Below are 22,033 nucleotides of genomic sequence, written 5' to 3' on the forward strand. Positions count from 1 at the left end.
ATAGTATAAAAATAAATATTTTGAAAAGTAATTTGAAACAATATCATTTTCTTCCCTCCTGGTGGTGGGCAAACAATTTAATCATTTGGGGTCAAATGGATTAATAAAAATTTCCATAATTAAATAATAAAATTTTTAAAATAAATAAGTATGAAATGTAATAAGTATTTTTATTAATGATGAAAATGGAATGCCAAATTTAAAATCTACCTAGAAATGAAATGATGTAATAGTCAAATAATAAAATCTTTAAAAATAGAAAATACAAAAAAAAAAAGATAGAAAAAAATTTGGGCACATATCAAATGTTATATATTTATAAAAAAATAAGATATTGGGTACACCTCTAATATTATGCATCCATTATATTGAACAAAAATATGTATTATACATAAGAATTTTTTTTTTTCAATGATGAAATGTAATACAAAATTTAATGTCAACCTACAAATCAAACTATTTTTCTTTTTGGGTGGTGGGTTAGTGTTTTGGGTGAAATTAAATGATATCATAGACAAACAAAAATTAAGTGTGATAAGTAAAAATTATTTATATAATGTAAGTAAAATATATAATTTAAATAGAAAATTATAGTCAAAGTCGGTTATACATTTAAAATTAGGTTGCAGGTAGGTTTAGAAACAAAAAAAAAAACTCTGACAACCAACTCTACATTTCAAATTATAAAAACCCTCGCCATGTCATTTGAAGCTTATGTGGCTGTTGACAACATAGGACTCTTAATCCATGCTGGACAAAAAAAAAAAAAAAAAAACATATATGGAAAATATGTTTTCAGCTTCTCTCCCACTCCCTCTTGTCTCTTGATCTCCCTCTCTTCTCTCTCACTCTCGCAATCATCTCCCGACCTCCTACTCTCTCAAGCCAAGAGCTTCTTATGAAATTTTATCAAATTGGTGTAATGATTTTTGAACTACACCAAGTTTGTCTCGAGACTAAAAACCATTTTTTCATATTTTCCAATCACCTAACATTAAAGGGCAATTTCGATATAAGCTTTTTGTTGTGTTTAACATGGATTAAGAATTCCATAGAGGTAATAGCCAAATAAACCTCCAATGACATGATAATTTGAAATGTAGAGCCGATTGTTAAAATTTTGTTGATTTCTGGACTAACCTGTAGCCTAATTTTAAACGCCCAAGCTATAAATTTTCCTAATTTAAAATTAATCTCGAACCAAAGCTATTTTCTTATTTAAATAGTGGGTCATTGATCCAACTTTTCTAAAAGACCCATGATATCATAATTGAATAATAAATGTTTAATAAAAGATAGAACACCAAAAAAAAATGTACAGAATTTTATCAAAAACATTTAAGAACATTTATAATGTTATATATTCATCATATTAAATAAAAATAATTGTTAAAATAAAAGACTATTTTAATTTATGATAGAAATGAAACACAAAATTTAATAATAATAATAATAATAATAATAATAATTGTTATTTGGTACAAACATTTAAATTTATTTTTAATGTATTGTTACATTTATCAATTTTCAATTTCTATATATATGACATATCTAAAATTCAAATAATTAACATCAACAAAAATTTCTCATAAACAACGCGTGATTAATTATTAGTAAATAAATAACAATAAAAAATCGCAGCAGGAGAGATCGGATGATCTTCCCACTGGGCACAACCCACAATCGCCTCACAGCAAATCCCTCGAGATGTTTCCAATGCACGGGGATGATGCGTCTTAACAGTTGCTGGTTCAGATCGAGATATGCTGGAAACTATAGATGTGTAACAGTTGCTGGTTAGAAGTCTGAAATAAACCCAACGGCTATTCTCGACCTAAGTTCCAGAATTGCAGCAACGGAGAGAAGCTATTAAAACCTTGGATGGTGAGGAATAAGCGGTTTGACGGTTTCCCATCTGTCTCCGGCGAAAACCCCGTCTTAGTCGCAAACATTAATCGCAAGCACTAGTGTTGCTCTTACTTCCACTGAGGCCTCTAGTATGCATAGATCCCTGTAAGTACTAAGTATAATTCGTCCATCCATCTGTACAAGCATACATAGTAAGAAACGAGTCATTTGGTCATATATAATGTTACCCTCTTAGCTGTTTTCTTGTTTTACAGAGCCAGAACACCTCTTCGCTTGATTGCAGATTCTTTCTTTAAATCCAAAGCGCATGGAAAGGTACTTTTCTCTCCTCCAAAATATGAAATTTTGAATGAATATCAGGAAGTACGTTCGATGATATCACATGATCTTGATTTTTCCCCTTTTAATGTAACTACAAATGTTGATCAGAGGCGAAGGAATGTGGCCGAGAGAATGGAATCCTCCCTAACCTCTGCAACTTCAGGAGGTATTTATTCAGTGGTTCTGTTTGTTAAATTGGTTAAGGAAAACTTTTATAGGGTCCCTTTTTTTTTGCTTCATAGGCTCACGAGCCACGGTTTTGGCGTTTGGAAATCATATAGCACTGAATGAATAATTTCAACTTGTGTTCAATAGTAATTTGAGGCACGAGTTTATCATATATTCTGATAAAAATGGGATGGAGATCGTTTAAAAATTTTGAGATCTGTGTAGCAGCTGCGTTCACCACTGCAAGTCTGGCTGTTGGGAATCTGCCGCACCAAGCTACAAATAATTTGACTTCAGCAACCCTCGTAAGCATCAAAGAAATTGTGAATTGATAAACTAGACAGAATAGAGTGTACAAAGAGATCCAAAAAAGACAAAATACACTGGACTACCTCCTTCAGCAATCTGGCGAGAAGACTAACTAAGCAACTATGGAGATCACCATAGAAGAACGATAACTTGCCTTTCCATTTCCCAAAAAACCAGTGAAACCTATATCTTTACCCAACTATCCTAAGACCGAACTCTTTTCTGTACCCTAACTATGCAGCCAAAACCATTACACCAAATAATATTTTAACATATCTAAATTATATCCTATTAGTTATATTATATATAATTAAACATTTTAGAGGCCATTGCTTGGTCAATGGCAAAATCCCAGACTGTATTAGTGAGAACTGGGGTTCAAGTTAGAGAGGAACCACCATCATCATCATCATCATCATCAAGCCTTATCCCAACTATAATGGATCAACTACGTAAATCCTGCTTTGCCATTCCATTCTATTTGGTCTACCCCATAGCCCTTTTAGCCCCTTTAACATGCAACAAATCACTTCTTTTTACAGCTGCTGTTGATAGTCTAAGTGTACCCTGATTTGCAATTATTATTAAATTTACATATCATATATTCCATTTTAGTCCTGCTTATTTTAAAACCTTTTGTGCCATCTAGGCCACATCTAGTCCACTTTATGCTAAATTTAGGTGATTAGGTCCATATCTCTAGTCCACCCCCATCTAGGCCTCAGATGGCTGGGGCCAACATTGGGTAATGGCCTTTATCATAAAACATTTTCAAGTACAAAAGTACAAATAATATACCTGAGATTGCCAATAGGTGGCTGCCTATAACCACATTAATGATAATTTAAAGAGAATGCTTACTAGCTATCAAACATGTAAATTGATGTAATTGGTGTTGGCTAGGCAAGCGGATCACATAGGTGGCACTTTAGCTACACTCACAATGTATGTGCTTCTGTATATGTGTCTTTGTTGGGAGTGGGTGTACATGTATGGAATAGTTCAAGTAGAACCCACAACATTTACTCCCTCCTCTATCTTTATGTTTTTGTACTTCAAAGATTACATAAGATTACAATATATTTGTTCACAGGCGACACAGGTAATAATCCTTTTGGACTCAAAGGAGAATCAGTTACAGGGTCCACACAGGTGCAAATTGTCAATGCACTTCGTTCTGGTCGGAGAGAGAGAGCTTCCGCTATGCTATCCAATCTTTGTTATGGGAATTATTTATTGAAAGCTAATGGTTTTGTCTATATTCTTGACTATTGTGCAAGATCTCCTGATCCACTGGTAAGTAGAACTATGGGTTTTACTTAAATGATAGAGATAAAATCTTATGCTGAATCTGTGAAGGCTGCAGCACCTATGTATGGAACTATGGATCAAGTTGCACCATCATTTTGTTCTCATGTGGACTCTCTCAGAGTCAAGTTTTGCTTGGCATCTCCAGTGCCAAACTTGGGTAAAAGGACGGATGTGGTATTTTTGCAGTCATTATAAAACTTTGGCCATGTCTTATATATTCTGATATGTTTTACTGAGGTTTAGGTGGTGAGAGAATTTTTATATCTTATTCTAAACAAATGATATAGAGCTGAATGTAGGGTTAGGATTCAAACAGTTGACCACCTTAAGGTGGGATAAAGTTGATGATGACAATGGTGATATAAACAAAATCCTTAGGATCCAATTTCTTTTTTTCTTTACAAAGTGTTAGATCAAACCTGATTGCTATGGTAGATAAAGTTAGTCAACTTGGCATTGACATTTCCCCTTTTCCTTTTTTTTTTTTTTGGGGGGGGGGGTTGTCTTGTCTGGTTAGATAAGTTGTTAACCAGCTTGAATTCAGTCCAAGATCATTAGATGTGAATGTGATCTTTAACATTGATGACACAATACATGGCCATCCCTAACAGAAGATCGTGACACCTACCAAAGTCCTAGGTCTAAGCTGAAGTGATTTGATCACCTGATCTCTCGATTAGTTCAGTTGTTTATTTCTTTTCTTGAAGCTTCCAAAAGATATGTGTCAAATAACAGAAAGTGTATCCAAAACAAAATTACTTGCAAAAGGTACATGCTTAAGAGTCCATCAAATATTGTGGCCCTTTTACTTTGAAAACTTGTTATTGGGGAAAAAAGAAGTGAAATCCATCAAATGATGGGCACCAATACCTTGCAGGTGCATAGTTTATATTGTGTAGTTAGAGCTCAACAATTCCTTACTTCCTCTATCCTAACTATTGTAAAAAGCCATTACCCTATGCTGGCTCCATTTATCCTGGGTCTTGGGAGGGGTGGACTGGATACATACCTAAACTTTGGCAGTTTTAGCATAAAATGGCTGATATTGTACTAAAAGCTGTGGTGCCACACTTGTCAGCCCAAGGTTTTACCATATCAATGGCCCTTATTGTTTCCATCTTAATCGAGCATAATCCTGATTAGTTATGTTGCTGCTTTTTGGATGTAGCAGTTATTGCAGATCTTTCTTTCTCATGCAGTTTGTTTTGGAGACTTGGAAATTTATGGAAGAAAAAGGGATAGTCATGAACAAAAGATGCTACATGTCCATCACGAGGGCCCTCAGTAAAGGAGGTTACCTTGATGAGGTAGCAATTATTATTTTTTTAATATCATGTTAATATGTTGCATGGTTATTGTGCTAATATCTTGTTTTATTCTTATTTGTGTTCATTAAAAGAAACTAGTGAAGTGGGAGAGATGCATGGGAAATTCAGTAAACTAGGATTTAAACTACTAAAGGTAAGGATTGGTACTACATGACTATATGGATGTTAAAAATTTGGAAAATCAGGGGTTAGGTAGCAAGTAGTAGCATAAAGTTTTAATAGGGGTGGTTGACACATATCCCACTTTTTATATTACTCCAATTCTTTTATTACATATATATTAATAAAAGTTGAATGGTTTAAGAATCAAAAAAGGGGAAGGATTAGTACTGATAGATTTAGGGTTTGAAATGGTATGTTAGAAATGTTGGAATTGATTCTTGAAGGGCAACTAAGCAAATATACTTACAATTTCTGAAATTCTATAACAAGATAGCAAGAAATTGAAAGAACAAATTGATGAGAATTTTGACAAAGGGGTGTCAGGAATTGTTTGAATTTAGGTCGAATTGGACTTGAGGTTAGGCTGTCCTGGTTGCAGCCCTACAGATTAAAAACCAAAGCATAATTGCAAATAAGTGTCTTGAAAAAATTGGAAAATCTGGATGTAAATACTGAGTACTTGAGTCTACTTCAACCAACTTACCCATCTACTACCTCCCAGCTTTTAAGATACTATTCTTAGTTACTAAAAGACTAGAGAAAATGATGAGACTTTTTATGGAAGCTAGGAGACTTTAAAAGGGACCATCTGATAAACTGGGATGTAATCTCTAGAAGTAAGGAATTAGGTAGTTTGGTAATTGGGAAGATAAGATAGAGAACTGAGCATTGTTGGGCAAATGACTTTGGAGATTCCTATTGGACACAAAAAAAAAAAGAAAAGAAAAAAGAAACTATGACATCATGTGGTGGGAAGCATTAATGGACTTACATAATACATACTAATGGATGGAATATTGGTTTAGCTGCAAGGACAATGCTCACTTCTCTTGGGTTTTCTAAATCTTTATTCCATGTCTTCCTTTAAAGATAAAACAATGTTTCACATTGCCTTTTCTTGGGGTTTCTTGGGATCTAGGTCCCAGAAGAGGATTGAGTGATTTTGAAGTGCTTGAAGCTTTTTAATCTATTAACTCAAATTTAGAATCCGGGTTCCTATTCCTCAGGGACTTTCTCACGTGCATCTTTCTTTAAATTCCTTTCTTCTTCTTCAAATACCCTGCATACCTTTCTGGTGAAAGAGATTTAGAGTGGACGAATACCACCCAATTGGTGCTTATCCCCACACCCTTTGTAATGCAAGTTGGAATAGGAATCTCCAATCTGTTTGTCATGGGAATTTGGTTGTGGTTATTTGCTCTTTTTGGGCATAGATAGACTCCTCCAATAGATGTGTAAATTTGGAAATGCACAAGGGCAAATGGTACATTGGACTGTATAGGAAAAGAGGAATGAAGGAACCTTTACTGACAAGGCTCTCTAAAATTGCAATCATCACATCATTACTGAGAAAGTAATCTATTGGATTGAAACATTTCTTTAACAACTTATCTATGGACTAACTTAGAAGTGGCACTGGATAACATTCTCTTCTAGACTTCTACATTGTTATGAACCAAAGGCCCAGAGAGGCAGAGCAGCAAGAACCGGCCCAGAAGGATGATCAGCGGCAAATTTCAGATATGGGTCTATCTATTTACTTGATGAATTTTCCATGACTTACAAAGAGGATTAAATTTCAATATTTTATACATATAATGCCTCCAAATTCCAAAAGATGGAAAATCAAGATTCTGAGTTTTTTCCCCTAGATTCGGTTGCTATGATGTTTATACCATTTCCTTTTTGAAATGTAATGGACGTTATTTTTGGTTGATAGCAAAGAATTATTGAAGGAATGTAATTTTGTTCAGTTGACAGGAACATATGTACAAAAAGTGGAGACCATATGCTTAATGCTTTCTTGACTCACTTAGAACCACCTTCCCTTATAATGACAACATAACCCTTAAACCATCCTCAACCCAGAACAAAATATAGCAATCCAATTTTATTGAAGCATTGACCAGTTGAGGACCAGACCAACTGCATCATAACTTGTTGGTTGATGCTCATGATGCAGTCACCTAAGACAACTAAGTATCAACTCGGTCAACTAGTCAATTATTGACTAGTTAACCTAATTAACCACAAAATCATTTCAAATCTTTATTCATATGTTCATATCTCTAATTATTTGAAATAATATAGAATGTCTATATTTTGTTATAAAATAACAGAAGGCAGTTTTCTTAAATTTAGAACATAGTCATTGCCTAGTCATTACATCAACTAGAGAGGCCTAAACAACTAGTTATTGCTTCACCACATTGACAACACTGCATCAACCACACTTTCTCGTATCAAACTAAGCCTGAATTTCTTCTTCCCCTCTGAAGATACAAACCCACCACTGTTGCAACATGGGGTTCAGGAAACTCCCAATTTTTAGCCTGTCAAGCATGTGGTTTATTGGATTTCATTTTTTCTAGTGCTAGCCATTTAAAATGCCATGGAATTAGGGGGGGGGGATTGGAATTTAGATTCATTTTTGCTAAGGACTCAAATGTAGCTGTGTAGAGTGTACAGGATCTTAGTTTTTAATACTAGGTGCAAACTCTATTTGGTTTGGTACCAATCATACTGGATAGATTACAATTACTATTTAGTGGGACACTTTAGTTTAGATCTTTATATCATTCTTATTCTTTCTTCAGGCATTTAATTGGTTGGCTTTTCTTGGAGATGACCATCAGAAATGCCCTGTTCTTCCCATATGCAATATTTTCTTGAATGGATGTGGTCAGATGCAACGCTTGGACCATGCTAATTACTGCTTGGATTTAATGGAACGCCAACTGACAGGAAAGTCTGAAGTCACATATTGGGAGCTTCTCAAGGTTTGTTCTGAACTCAGTGCTAGTAATATATATAATTGTTTCAGGATGGAGTTCGGAGATGTACTGTTATTACTGTTTTGTACTGAGGTATTCCACACTTCATTAGCAAGATAGATGGATGTTGGATCACGTTCTGAGAACCAATATGTTTGCCTATACACCAATGCAGGAGTTCCTGTTGTTACCTTCCCACTTTTTTCTTTTGTCTCATTTGGAATATAATAAGATCATTTACCTGCTATGTATGCAATGAACAGAGTTTTTCTACTACTGCAAACATTTTACTGTTTACAGTAAGTATATATTGTTTCAGCCTGTTATCTTGTTGAAGGGCAACATAAATGGGGCTACACGCTACTGCTTAACAAATGCCCTGATAATTTGCTACATGATCACCAAGAGGAGATAATGAGGTTTAGGTTTACTGACTTGCTTGTGTTGTGTTCATTAAGAACCATTCTTCAGTACATAATAGTGTTTATCAGTATCAATACAGAAAATAACTACACAATGTTGCATGTCTTGGCCTCTTGGGTTATGTTATAACCCAACACTACTAGTGGTTTCTTAGGTGCTGGTCCTAGATCTACAAAAATACAGGATGCAACGGTACAGATTCTGTATGACATTCATAGCTATGTAATTATTTTTGGTATCTGTACGAATACCACTGCTTGGTCCCATAGAATTTGGTTTCTTTTAGATGCATGGTATTTTCTTGCTTACCTTTTCTTTATGCTGGTAATTTCTCATACAAACATACCCAAAAGACCCGTCTACATGATACCAGTAGGGATACAAGTCCCGGTGTGTACCTTGGACTGGAACATCTTCAATTGCATAACTCTATTCATATCATCTTATCTGTTACAGTTCTACTTTTTTTTTTTCATTGGATGGTCAAAAGAAATAGAGCAAACACCACAAAACAGCGCAAAATCAAGCTAGTTTTTCTTGAATAGAAGGTTGACCCTATGAAACGATCATTGTGCTCTAATTGATAAGATCCTTTGACATAAAGAATTCTTCTTGGTCAAACTTGTCATTGTCATTGGTCTTGCCATCTGCACTACATGGTAGTATACTGTTGATTTACTTGTTGATTATTTTCAAAATATTTTGTGCATAGATTCCTTGAGGACATGCATCGATTGATAAACTAATTTGTTAATGTTGTTCTGCATATGACCAATAACTAACAGAGGAGCTTACTTTTAAACAGATTTGTCATTAGTAGTTTTATTCTCCTTGATAAGTTGCCATTGGTGAACTTTGTAATGGAAACTTGGTAAGAATTGTTATTCTAATTTGTATTCATGCCATCCAGCTTGCAGTTTGGCAGAAAAGTTTGTCCACAGTCCATGAGATATGGAAGGAATGTACGAAATACTATAACCCAAGCATTATTTTGTTGCGAAAATTTATTTGGTCTTATACAAGGTTAAGAGATCTGCCATCTGCATACAAGGTTTTGCAATATATGGTGGCCCTGGCCTTCAAGAGAAGTGATTTTGTTAATACATCTGCTGAAGGGAAATTTCGGTCTTCAAGATTGGACATTCCCATTCCTTCAAATATTGAATTAGCTATTGAAAACACTATGGAGAAGAGCCCCTTCCTAACTTTGTCATCTCTTGAAGACTATTTGCCAAAAATGGAAACAGATACAAGAAGCAAGAACATAGACATAGCCAGTAGGATAAGTCCCCTTCCTACCTTCTTCACTCCTTGTAGCTTAGATCTCTCAATTAATATTTCTATATCTTTTCTATTCACAGATAAAGAAAAGACTTGTCACTGTTTCTGTTGATAACCAAGGGAATTAACATGGTTTTTGCATGGAAAATATCAAAATACAGAACCAGATAGTGCTGGGCTCTCTTTAACAAGGAAATATATTGACAGTATGCGGGTTATGAAGGTCCTGAGGTGGTCTTTCAGTGATGTAATACATGCATGTGCTCAATCAAGAAACTCTGAGCTTGCTGAGCAGTTGTTCTTACAGGTAGCTTTTTTTGTTAACTTTTTTTTGTTCATTTCTAGATTTTGTGATTTTCTTGAAGAAACCCAGAGTGAAAATTTTCATGCTCTTCATCCTATTAAATCCATGGTAAGCCAAAATTTTGTTCCAATGGAAAAAATGGTGATGATGAATTTACCATGAAAATTCATGTTCTTGCTGTTGGAAAGAAGATGTGGATACAGAGTGCTAGTTAATCTGATTTTTTTTTTCTTCTTGGACCTTCTGGTAATTAAGGCTATCATCATGATTTAACAGGGATTTGGATATGCTTCTTTTTCCACATTGTATTGATTATTGTGTTTGCATGATATACTGATCTGAAGTCCTCTTATATATAGATGCATGATCTTGGCTTGCAACCATCAGAGCATACATACGATGGCTTCATTAAAGCTCTTGTTTCTGGTAGAGGTGTTACTGATGGAATGGAAGTGGTGAGTTTTCTTATTAAATTTTATATGAAACTATATTTTCAGTATAGTATACTGTTCATTTTATTCTTTGCAAATACATCTCTTTTTCTCTTGTTGCTTTCTTTTATTTGAAAAGGCAAAAACATGCTCATCTTTCTGCCTTCTCAATCCTCTGGACTTGACACATTTTCATGCTTAACCCATTCATGTTTCCGCAGGTAAAAACAATGGAAAAGAGCAACTTGAAGCCATATAATGCTACTCTTGCAACCCTTTCAATAGGTTGCAGTAAAAATTTAGAACTAGAGTTAGCTGAGACTTTTCTTGATCAAATTGTTGAAAGTTCATATGCTCATCCTTTCAATGAGTTGCTTGCAGCATGTGATGTTATGGTAAGTATTTTCTTCTAAACTCAAAATCTCATATTGTAATTTGTCTCTCATGTATTATTGGTAGCCTTACTCATTTAAATTTCTGCAATAAAAAATGAACAGTTTTAATAACAACAGAAAATTGGAGTGGAAAAGAATTTCCCACACAGAATACTAAAAATCTTAGAAAAATTTACATTTTCTTAGATAGTAATTAGGTCAATTTCTTGAAAATCCACATGCTAATTCCTTGAGTTCTCTTAAGCTTGACAATTTGTCCTACCCCAAGTATCTTATAACTAGTAGGGACTGTAAGAATACTTTAGGATGAATTATTAGAAATAGGCCAAGGTATTGATGTATTGTTTATTACCATAGAAGGTTTGGGGGCTATGAATTCCCAGCTCAACAACTCATTTCCATTTTTTCCTTGCTGCACTAATGCTAGGATGGACATAGTTGGCAATGATAGGAATTAAGGAATTATATTTGTTTTTTGAGAGAATTATATTTTTTGATGGCTAGGTGTTTCTATATAGGATTTTTTCTTATTCGTTGTTCCCCCTCTTGGACTTTTTTTTTTCTCATTTTGGCCCTAGTGGAAAAAGGAAAAGAAAGAAACAACAGCAACCATTCAATGAATCTCCTCCTAGAGATGTCTTTAAGTTCAACTTTGGTAGTTGTTCTTTCTAGTTATATGGAACTAGCAGAGTTTATCAAAATCATGAAGTTGAGGCATTTACTCCTAATGAACCTTTTGCTATCATAGGTCAGGAGCCAAAGGGCTATGCAATACTAGGGCAGAATACAAAGACTATTATTGTATCTAGTGCTGATGTTTTAAAATCTAATAGAAGTTATTTTATCTTTTAATGATAAAAAACGGTGATGCCTCAAGAAAAAGAAGAACCCTCCACCCGGTAGTCAGTCATGTGGCCATCAAATAGATAGAAATAGTTCACACCAAGTCATTAAAGCTTGCCACCTAGGTCTTGGGTGAGTCCCAAATATTGTACTCTCCATGGTTGTCAAGGCGCTTAGGGGAATTTATGTGACAGTGGAGTGCCTAGTTGGCTAGTTACACAGGCAAAAGAATTTTACAAAGACAAAAACTAAGGGGCCGTTTGGCAAGTCTTTTTTGAAAAATCTTTTGGAAGCTGACAGTCAAAAGACAATGTGAGCTTTTGCATCAAGATCTTAACAGCTTGAAGACCATTTGGTTAAGGCACATTTTTCCGCGTGAAGATGAGTTGAAAAAAAAGGCGAAAAGCTCCATTTGGAGCTTCCCGAAAATAGCCCGAAAAAGCTGACAGCCCGCATGAAAAGACACACCAAATGGGGCCTAAATTTTAGGTTAGTCCCCTAAGCTCGCATACCAATCAGGATGAATTATGTATTTGATCCCAAATTTTATAGTGGCCAGTAACTCCCTTATCCTGTTTATGAAGCACCAAGGGGCAACAACCTGCTCCATGATATCTACAAGGACTTGGGTGTCACTCTCAATGTGGAGTTTTCCATCAATTGTAAGAGTAGGCCAACCTACTCCTAGAATGGCCTTCACCTCTGCTTCTAGATTCATACCCATGCCATGCTCCAACCTAAATGCATGTAAATAAATAATTCTTTCTGTAGAACCATTTTGAACTTGCTATAGTTAAGGATGTTCAATGTCATAATCTGGTCAACTAAAATGATTGCTTCCATCCTTGGGGAAGCTTCCTCCCAAATCTTGTGCAGCAGGTCAACTTAACAACTTTGATCAAAGATTCATAAAGGATCTAACTGAAAGTACTTTCACAGATCCACTTAATGCTACGGTTGATGGTTTAGACAGGCCCTTGGGTTCAAAGGGCATTCTTGTAACATGGGAGGAAGGCCTCTTTTTGTATAGAGATATAATACCTATAATTGATATAATACACGTTATCTAAGCTTCGCTCGACTGGGGCTTCCTTATCTCTTAAGCATTGTTGGAGACAATATGAAAAGATCCCCTACAAGGTTAGTTCTATTAATGGATATATATGTGGAGGCATCCCAAATAAATAAGATAGGAAAAACTCACCAAGAACCTTCTGAAGAAGCAGCTCAAATTGATTCCCCTAATGAAGACCAAGAATCTTGTGAAGCAATTTGGTATTTCCCAAGAAAAGGGGTTTTTCCATATGGAGACACTATTGCCGCTTCCCTTTAATCAGGTCACTCCCCTCTCTGTTTTAGTAAATGCACTCTATTAAGATAACTTCAGATCATATCCCTCATCAAGTTTCTGTTTTAATTAATGCCAAAAACAACTCTTTTAAAACTCTGAACAATTTCTCTAATTTTACTACTCATGATATTATTAGGAACTGGAAGATTGTGGCATGCTCTTCATTGGCAGGAGATTGTAAAGATATTGGGACGAATGGGCCTTAGTTTGTTTCTTTTATTTTAGTGGTGTTTATGTTTTATTAGTGGGCCTCAATTATGGGCCTTGTTTTGCATTCTTATTATCTTTATTGAGCTGGCCATCCTACCAAGGGCGTCCATGTAATTGTACCTAAATTACAATTAGATCTAATAAAAAAGTTTTAGGGGACTGAAGAGAGGATCGATTAGCTCTCTTCTTTCTTCTTCTTTCTTCCATTCTCTTCTTCTGGACTCTCTCTTCTTCCACCTTTTCTTTTCTTTTGGTTTATTTTCAGATTTATTGCAGGTGTGATTTGCAACTGATATCCAATGTTTTAAAACGCAAGTGTGACATGAGGTGTTCCATTACCTAGAGGCGTGAAGCGTAGTTCAGAATGCAAGAGGTGTAAGCCTCCCGAACACAAGCAGCGTAAGCCTCCTTAAGAGGAGGGGGGTTAGGAGGAAGGAGGAAGGGGGGATCTCATTTTTTCTTTATTTTTAATAAAAATCTTTTATATTAAGAAGAATAAAGATGCATAGTGTAGGAAACTGTGGACCCCACATTGAGAGTACTCGTGTAACACCCTGAGATGTACTTAGACTTAATTGATTAGGATCAGCTTTCCTAGTAGGATAAGGGTAAGTTTTATTCTATCTTATCTAGGATTAGTTTTATTTTAATCTTATCTTTTATTGCCATGTAAGCATTAAAGTTCTTTTACAATTAGGAAACCATGTATATAAATTAAGGAGTGGGGCGGCTGTTTTAAGCACTCCTACCAATCTCTTCTTTCAAAGCTTCTCCCACGAGTGCTTCTTCTCTTCTTCTCCTTTTCTCCTTCTCTTTTATTTTCTGTTCAAAACCTAGAGTCTCTGTAGTCTTGTACGACTACTATAGCATTATTTGAAAGGGGGGTCTTGTCGAAAAGGGGGGGGGGGGGTAGGGGATCTGGGGGCTTCGCCCTCCAGCCAAAGGGGCAAGGGAAAACCACTTTCTTTCCCCTTATCTTTTCTTCCCTTCCCTTTCTTTTTCTTTGCTTTTCTCTTTCTTTTTCTTCTCTTTCTTTTTCTTTCCATTCCCTTTCTTTTCTTTTCCTTTTTTTTCCTTTTTTTTTTTGTCTTTTTATATAAGATGTGCATGAGGTGGCATACACCTCATGGCATACGCCTCGGGGCGTTTTGGGAGCGCCTCCAGGCATACGCCTCCCACGCCTTTTAAAACACTGCTGATATCTTCACATATATCATGGTCACCGCAGGTTTGGGGGTGGGAGGTGCAACCATATATCATGGTTACCAAGAGGCGTATGCGTCTTGGTAATCCAGGTAACTCTGAAGTGGAAGGTGCATCCAGAAATCATGATATTAGTGCTACTCTCTGGTCCTGTCAGGTTTGGTGATTCTACAATCCAGGAGGGCTGATGATTGCCCAACAAGGGATGAGGTTGGCTAAACTCCCAAGCTTTAGAAATCTAATGGTGGAAGGAGATTCCCATGTTATTTAGGGGTGGCTTACTGGCTTTTATCTGACAGTATGAGATCCTGGAATTATAAACATGTAATTAGAGAGATAAAAAAGATGATTATGAAGTTGGGACTTTCTTATAACTTGTTGTGAAAATTTTAAGAAATTCTCATACAACATAATTCACTCAATCAAATGATTGAGTATCACATGGATAGTTCCCCTTAATTACATTCCTACAAGATAACAGAGAACACATTTTGATTCTAGCTTAGAGAAATGAACATATAGAACAGATGAAAAAGAATAATAGTTCCCCTTAATTACATTCCTACAAGAGAACAGAGAACACATTTTGATTCTAGCTTAGAGAAATGAACATATAGAACAGATGAAAAAGAATAATAGATAATTCTTGGAAGGAAATTTTCATTTGCATATATCTTTCTTTACATATTTCAAGTTTACAAGAATGATAGAGAAAAGAATATAATTGAGAAAGTTTATAACATCATATTTCTCTTTTTTTATACAACAATTTCTTTCTCACTTCTTTCTTCTTCACAACAAGTCATAGTCAAACAGACAAAGACTCCGGTTGTAGACTGCATCAATCATCTGGACTTTGCATATAGGAAGGGAACTATAGTCTGTCAAATTAAATATCTGACTATAGACAATTTTTACTCCTCCATTCTTCATCTGCATTTTAAGGGAACCAAACCATAATTGGCCTTTCAAAACAAGGCTGTAGATGGGTCAATCCCTAACCTGTTTTGGTAGAGGAACAGGAACCATAATCAACCAAGTAGAAGCACATGGTCATAGATGATTTCTTGTCCTCTATTTCCTTTCTTACAAGTAAATGAAAGAGAGGAGAAGAATATGCAATGTGAAATTAAAAGAAATGTGCAGGGGGTATTTGCAAAGAGGACTTCCCTTCTACCTATGTCATTGAGGTTTCCTTATTGTCTTCTTTGTCTTCCTCTTTCTTCACGAAACTTCTCTGTCTTCTCTCTTTATTTTGGATTTTCTTAGGACTCACTCTATGTTGTTCCTTAAGACATGATATCTCCGAAGGGGAGGGCTAAAGCCTCCGTCCAAAGAGCTTAAATACAAATTGAGGTGGTTATGCTATTAACCCTCTCCCCCTAGGTGAAAGACACTTGGCCTTCTTAAAGAGAGGGGGCACCTCATTTAGTCTAGATGGGATTTTGTTACCCCACTAACCAATCAATCTATTTGGGTTATAAACTATTTCAAATTTATTTCATATTATGGGTTTGTTAAAAATTTTACCTTCAACATAACCGTGCACCAAGTAGGGGTGTAAACGGATCGAATTCGAATCAGATCAGGCAATATTTGAATTCAAATCATTTATAAAAAAAAAAATTGAATTCGAATTCGAATTCAACTAATTAATTATTTTAGGTATTTAATGAATATATAAAATAAATATTTTATGCATATAAAGTATATAAATATATAAATTATTTATATAATCTAATTATTATATATATAAATTATATAAAACATTTTAAAATTTTATATATTATATATAAGAATTAAATAATCAGTCGAATTCGGATATTTATCAAATCGAATTAGGCCATATCCGAATTCGAATCTGATTAGCTAGTCAGTATAAATAGGATATCCGAATTCGAATGATTAGATATTCGAATTATCCGAATTCGATTCGATTATGTCGAATCTCAAATTCGAAATCAGATTTTCGAATACCGTTGACACTCCTAGCACCAAGATCACCTTGTAGAGTGGTTGTTGTTTTATCAAGCAGGAGCAGACATAGATCAATTGATTCCCAAGGGGGGAGCTTGTAAAATTGAAAGAAGGAAAGGTGGGTAGCTATGCTTGCCAAAAATCAGGGATGATTTGGCACATTTATTTTTTATTATTATCAATAAAAAACTTTTAAAACTCACCCAACCGTTTTTGTATTTCTTGTTAATTAACTAAAAATTGTTGGGGGGGGGGAGAAAGTGACGGTTGAGAGGCAGAAATTTTCTGTTAAGATCCAATGGTGTAATGCAGGATGTGACCTTTTTATATTGCAGATACAACTAAAAAACCTCATTAGAGTTAACATCACACTGACCTAAAAAAAGAAGAAACAAGTAATAATTGGTTTCAATGGACTTGACAATTTTCCATTTCATGTAAAGTCCAAAAATATATGAAATCCAAGCTTATTAACAAGTTAAATTATGAGAAAGTTAACATGAAAAATCTGATACTCGATTAGTTTTCAGATCAATTTTATGATCTGAGGATCTGATTGAAGCCAAAAATAGAGATTTGAATGCTCAGAAGAGTATTTATTGTATACTTTTTAGCTTAAAAGTTAAATTATCACTGTTTTACATCAAGGTCCACAGGGAAGATTATCTGGTTCTTCTCTAATCTGAAATAAGTGATTAAAGGATTTGTGACTGGTGATAAGTTCGAAATAGGCTTAGACTTAGCAACATCTGATAAATGGAATTCTTTTTGCGAAAAAAAATATAAATAGAATTTTCTACCTATCTTGTTGTTGGTAGTTGGTTGATTCTTCTGATACTGGCTAATGCGTTGTGTGAAATCTGAGAACCAGGCATGAGAAGTAAATTAATGGAATCACAATCTCCGTATCCTTCTTTTGGTGGTTTTCTGTTTAGAGAGCAGCATGTTAAATTGGGTAACGGAATTGATCTGGTGGATTTGAAGGGTTTTATCCTCAATGAAAACACCTAATGGAAAGATATAATCCATGAGTGCATTAGTTGAATAAGCACCCTAACAGGGAAAGCAGCCTAAGCAAGGTGTGGCCCTCCTTTTTCAAAAGAATCACTATGTTGAAGGAAAGAAACAAGATAACGTTGGAAGTATCACTTAGAGTTCTCTAGGCATCAATTCCTAGAGGATCTACAAAGAATCACCACTCAGCAGAATTTTGAAGGAACCTAAACTTTCAAAGGGCCTACCATCATGCTTGTGGATAGAAAAGTTCAACCATAAAATTTTCTGAAAGTAGGATTTTGACTCATGACAGTTCTCTAGGCATCAATACCTAGAGGATCTACAAGGAATCACCACTCAGCAGAATTTTGAAGGAACCTAAACCTTCAAAGTGCCAACCATCATGCTTGTGGATAGAAAACTTCAACCATAAAATTTTCTGAAAGTAGGATTTTGACTCATGACAACCTTTACCTAAATGTATAAAAATAAAACTTCAGAAATTAATTCCAATCTAAATAAATCATAGTGCTAACATGACTGTAGTTTCCATCATAAAACCCAAGTTGTCTGTACTTTGCCCATAACTTGTTCAATACATCTTACCAAATAACAACGGTTATGAGGTTAGTCTTTCTGATTTTGTCTGCCAACTGATTTCTATTTAAATTTGTTTCATTAAATGAGTAATCAACTAGCATTTCCTGAGTTATTTTATTCTCTTCTTGATGGATGATAAGTTTCCTTATTGAATCTGTTTGCTATTTGCATGTTGTCTCCTGGCCATTTAGATTACTACATCATGTTAATTATATTTTGCAGGATGAACCTGAACGTGCAGTTAGGGTATTGGCAAAAATGAAGCATTTGAAACTTAAATTGGACATACGGACGTATGAATTGCTGTTTTCATTGTTTGGTAATGTGAATGCTCCTTATGAGAAGGGGAACATGCTATCAATGGTAGATGTTGCTAAAAGAATAAATGCCATAGAAACAGATATGTTGAAAAATGGAGTTCAACATAGCCATTTATCAATGGTGAACCTGGTAAGCCTGCCTCATGTGTTTTCTTTTGCACTGGCTTGTCCATTGGGCCACCAGGGTCAATTTCCAGTGGATACACTGATATTTTCTGGACCTGCCAGGCAATAGAGAAATAGAACTGAATGTGTGTGTGTGTGTGTGTGTGTTTTCTCTTTCATAAGTCGTTGATTATGAATCAGTAATATCCAAATAAAGGAGAGAAGTTAGATAGAGAAGTGGCCTGGCCCTACAATAGATCCCTAAATAAGGATGAAATAAGCAAGGAAGAAAATAAGTTTGAAGGTGAACTAGAAAGGAGAGAGGTCATAAATCTTCAACTTGTTCTACCAGAATATATCTATGGTGGATTTTGGATCTTGTGCAATGTAGTAGATATCTTTCTAATGAATACCCAATGTAGTAGATACCACTGATTATTTTTATAAAAAACTACATGTTGAATTTATTAACATATTTCTGTAGCATAGTCATGGTACTGTGATAATGTCCCAAAACAACTCTCTCACGCTGTTCCCTTCTGTTAGATTAAAGACATAAATATGGAAAACTACACACTTGCAATGCACTTCTCTTTCATGTTTTTGTTTTTTTTGAAGCCCACTTGCAATGGGCTTTTCTTTTCCTTCTTCTCGATCAGCTTCAGTATAGGCCATTCACTGTAGTGTATGGAGTCCCTGCATTACCATGGATAAAATTGCACTTGTGGTTATTGAGTGCATCCGGATTTAGCATCGATCTTCTTTTCATTCTTTTTCAGCTAAAAGCTCTTGGAACTGAGGGAATGGTAAGGGAGCTCATCCAATACTTGCATGTGGCAGAAAACCTATTCTGTCATAAAAATACTTCTCCAGGGACAGCAATCTACAATACAGTGCTTCATTCACTTGTTGAGGCTAATGAGGTAAGCACATAATGTTGTGTATCTAATTTGCTCTTCCTATGAGCCAAAGCTGGTTTTCATAATCTCTTTGCAGTTCTATTTTGTAACATAGCAGGTTTTGCATGAAATGCAGAGTCACATAGCAATAGAGGTTTTCAGAAATATGAAATTACGTGGTTTGCCACCTGATGCTGCAACATACAATATCATGATTGATTGTTGCAGCATTACAAGATGTTTTAGGTCCGCTCTTGCACTGGTTTCTATGATGCTACGTGATGGTTTTTGTCCTCAGATTTGTACTTACACTGCTCTCATAAAGGTTCGTACTTGTAAAATTCCAAGTTTATATACGGAGAAAATTGGTGGAATTATTCTATCCATGATAAGTACATCCTAGTTTATAACACTACAAGCCATTATAAGTACATTCTAGTATATTTTAATTATCAAACTGTTATCTTCTATATCTTTTGCTGTAAAAGTTTCGATGTTATTCGTTGCATCATGCAGCAGGAAATATTTTGTTACAGTTCATTAACAAAATTGAATCATGCAAAGGTACTAAAGGTTAGGTCCTAAGATGCCGCAAGAATGGAACATTGTAACAGATCACAGAGGTCATCTATGGATGTGGCTGAACTTGTTAATCATTTCCTGGCTGTTAAACATTTTGGTTTGTTTTTTTTGGTATTAATAACGGTCCTTTGCCAAAACAACAGAAGTTAGAACCAGAAAGGTCAAGAAAATTGGTCGTCACTCATTTGTGATAGCTTATTCATATTGCATGAATTTGTTGTGTTTGGCATTGCTTATTTGCATTGCATGAATTTGTTGTGTTTGGCATCTCTAGGTGAACAGTCTGAGTTGCAGTTAATATTAGTGGGATAACATCACTTGGATCTGGATTTCAGTCTTCTAATTTCTGATCTAATTCTTTTTCCAGATTCTGTTGGCAAATGAAGATTTCAGTGAAGCATTGAATCTTTTGGATCAGGCACACTCTGAAGGGATTCAATCTGATGTGCTGTTAATTAATACCTTTCTTGAAGAAGCATATTTGAAGGTATTCTACATCACTAGATTGGCAGAGTTATCTGCTTTGGTCCTTTTTCTTTCTATTTTTTTTTTTTAAGTGAGGAACTCCTGGTCTTGGGTGAGGCCATGAGGACACTACGAATAGGCCAGATTACTCATGGCATACATGCAAGGTGGCTGAACCCAATATTACCCATCAGATGAGCATGATCATGAGGTCATCGTTACATAGGTAGAGATTATCATTGTAGGCCACTTGTATGCATTCCTGCACAATTCAATGATGTTGGTATGCCAATATTTCACTCTGCCTGGTAGGTGATGGTTACTCTGAAATTGCTCATTCCGTGGACTACGAATATTGCATAACTGGTGTTGTGACGTTATTCTGTTAGGGACGAATTGACATGATGGAGTCTATTGTTGAGAGAATGCACCAAGAGAAAATCCAGCCTGACCCATCAACTTGCCATTATGTTTTCTCTGCATATGTGGACCGTGGTTTTCATAGCACAGCAATGGAAGCATTACAAGTTCTTAGCATGCGAATGATTTCTGAAGAAAGCACTCTTATAGAGAAGAGAGCTGAATTTGAGGATGATTTTGTTTACAATGAAGACTTGGAAACTGAGTCACGGATACTCAAGTTGTTCAAAGGATCAGAACAGAACCTTGCTGCTGCCTTGTTGAATCTTCGTTGGTGCGCAATTGTTGGATATTCTATTTCATGGCTACCCAATGAAAGTGCATGGGCTAAAAGACTTAACTCAAGCTATGGTCCAAGAAAAGCTAGCTGAAAAAATCTAGTTGGCATTTTATGCATCCCCCACCTCCTCCCCCTCCCATTACCACCACTACCAAAGGGTTCCCCAAAATTTTGACTAAAGGGGAGAACAGCATCAGCTATTGGGCTTAAGTTTACCTCAAAGTCGAGTAAGCCTGTAACCAAGAGGGGTGGAGAGAGAGAGAGAGAGAGAGAGAGAGAGAGAGAGAGAGAGAGAGAGAGAGTTCGTATTACTTATTTTTCAGGACCTGCTGACCTAGTGTGCCTTAAGCTTATTTATTTATTTGGCTCATTGGCCTACAAAAAGAGGGGGTAGCCCATCATCCATACCCAACCCCTGTCAGCTATCCCAAGTATTTTAGTTTTAGCCACCAATATCTGATGTCATATAACTGTTTTATATCAATTAGAAATTTTGATTTTTTTTAATCATAAGATGGTAAATTATTGAGGGTAACCACTGGTACGTCATCGGCATTGTGGACCGTTATCTTCATCCTTTTAGACTTGGTGGCTGCCCTTGGTGTGGGGATTGGATTGTCCAGTGTCCACCCACCTAGAGACTGGTGAATATGTGATAATAGCAACTTGAAGCTGTGACGTGTTTTGCATGGAATTGGAATTGAGC

The 22,033-nt window shown here is 35.6% G+C and overlaps 1 protein-coding gene across 3 annotated transcripts; it reads left to right on the forward strand.

Moving 5' to 3' along the window:
• Positions 1–1,619: 1,619 nt before the first annotated feature.
• Positions 1,620–21,830, forward strand: LOC148849804 (Tetratricopeptide repeat (TPR)-like superfamily protein). Of its 3 annotated transcripts, none has more exons than XM_088947230.1 (15): positions 1,620–2,013; positions 2,124–2,184; positions 2,299–2,356; positions 3,761–3,963; positions 5,178–5,285; positions 8,066–8,248; positions 9,576–9,942; positions 10,108–10,253; positions 10,610–10,705; positions 10,903–11,076; positions 18,479–18,706; positions 19,461–19,604; positions 19,717–19,905; positions 20,530–20,649; positions 21,017–21,830. In XM_088947230.1, the coding sequence occupies exons 1-15, from the start codon at positions 2,000–2,002 to the stop codon at positions 21,416–21,418; spliced, it is 2,493 nt and encodes an 830-aa protein (XP_088803356.1). In that variant the 5' UTR covers positions 1,620–1,999; the 3' UTR covers positions 21,419–21,830. The 3 variants fall into 3 exon arrangements, with proteins under 3 accessions (XP_088803356.1, XP_088803357.1, XP_088803358.1); XM_088947231.1 differs by having other exon boundaries at positions 1,638–2,013; positions 5,150–5,285; XM_088947232.1 differs by lacking the exon at positions 3,761–3,963 and having other exon boundaries at positions 1,653–2,013.
• The last annotated feature ends 203 nt before the right edge of the window (positions 21,831–22,033 follow it).

Source organism: Nelumbo lutea, chromosome 5 (assembly GCF_056320005.1).
Source record: "Nelumbo lutea isolate HS-2025 chromosome 5, American lotus-T2T, whole genome shotgun sequence".
Lineage (NCBI taxonomy): Eukaryota > Viridiplantae > Streptophyta > Magnoliopsida > Proteales > Nelumbonaceae > Nelumbo > Nelumbo lutea.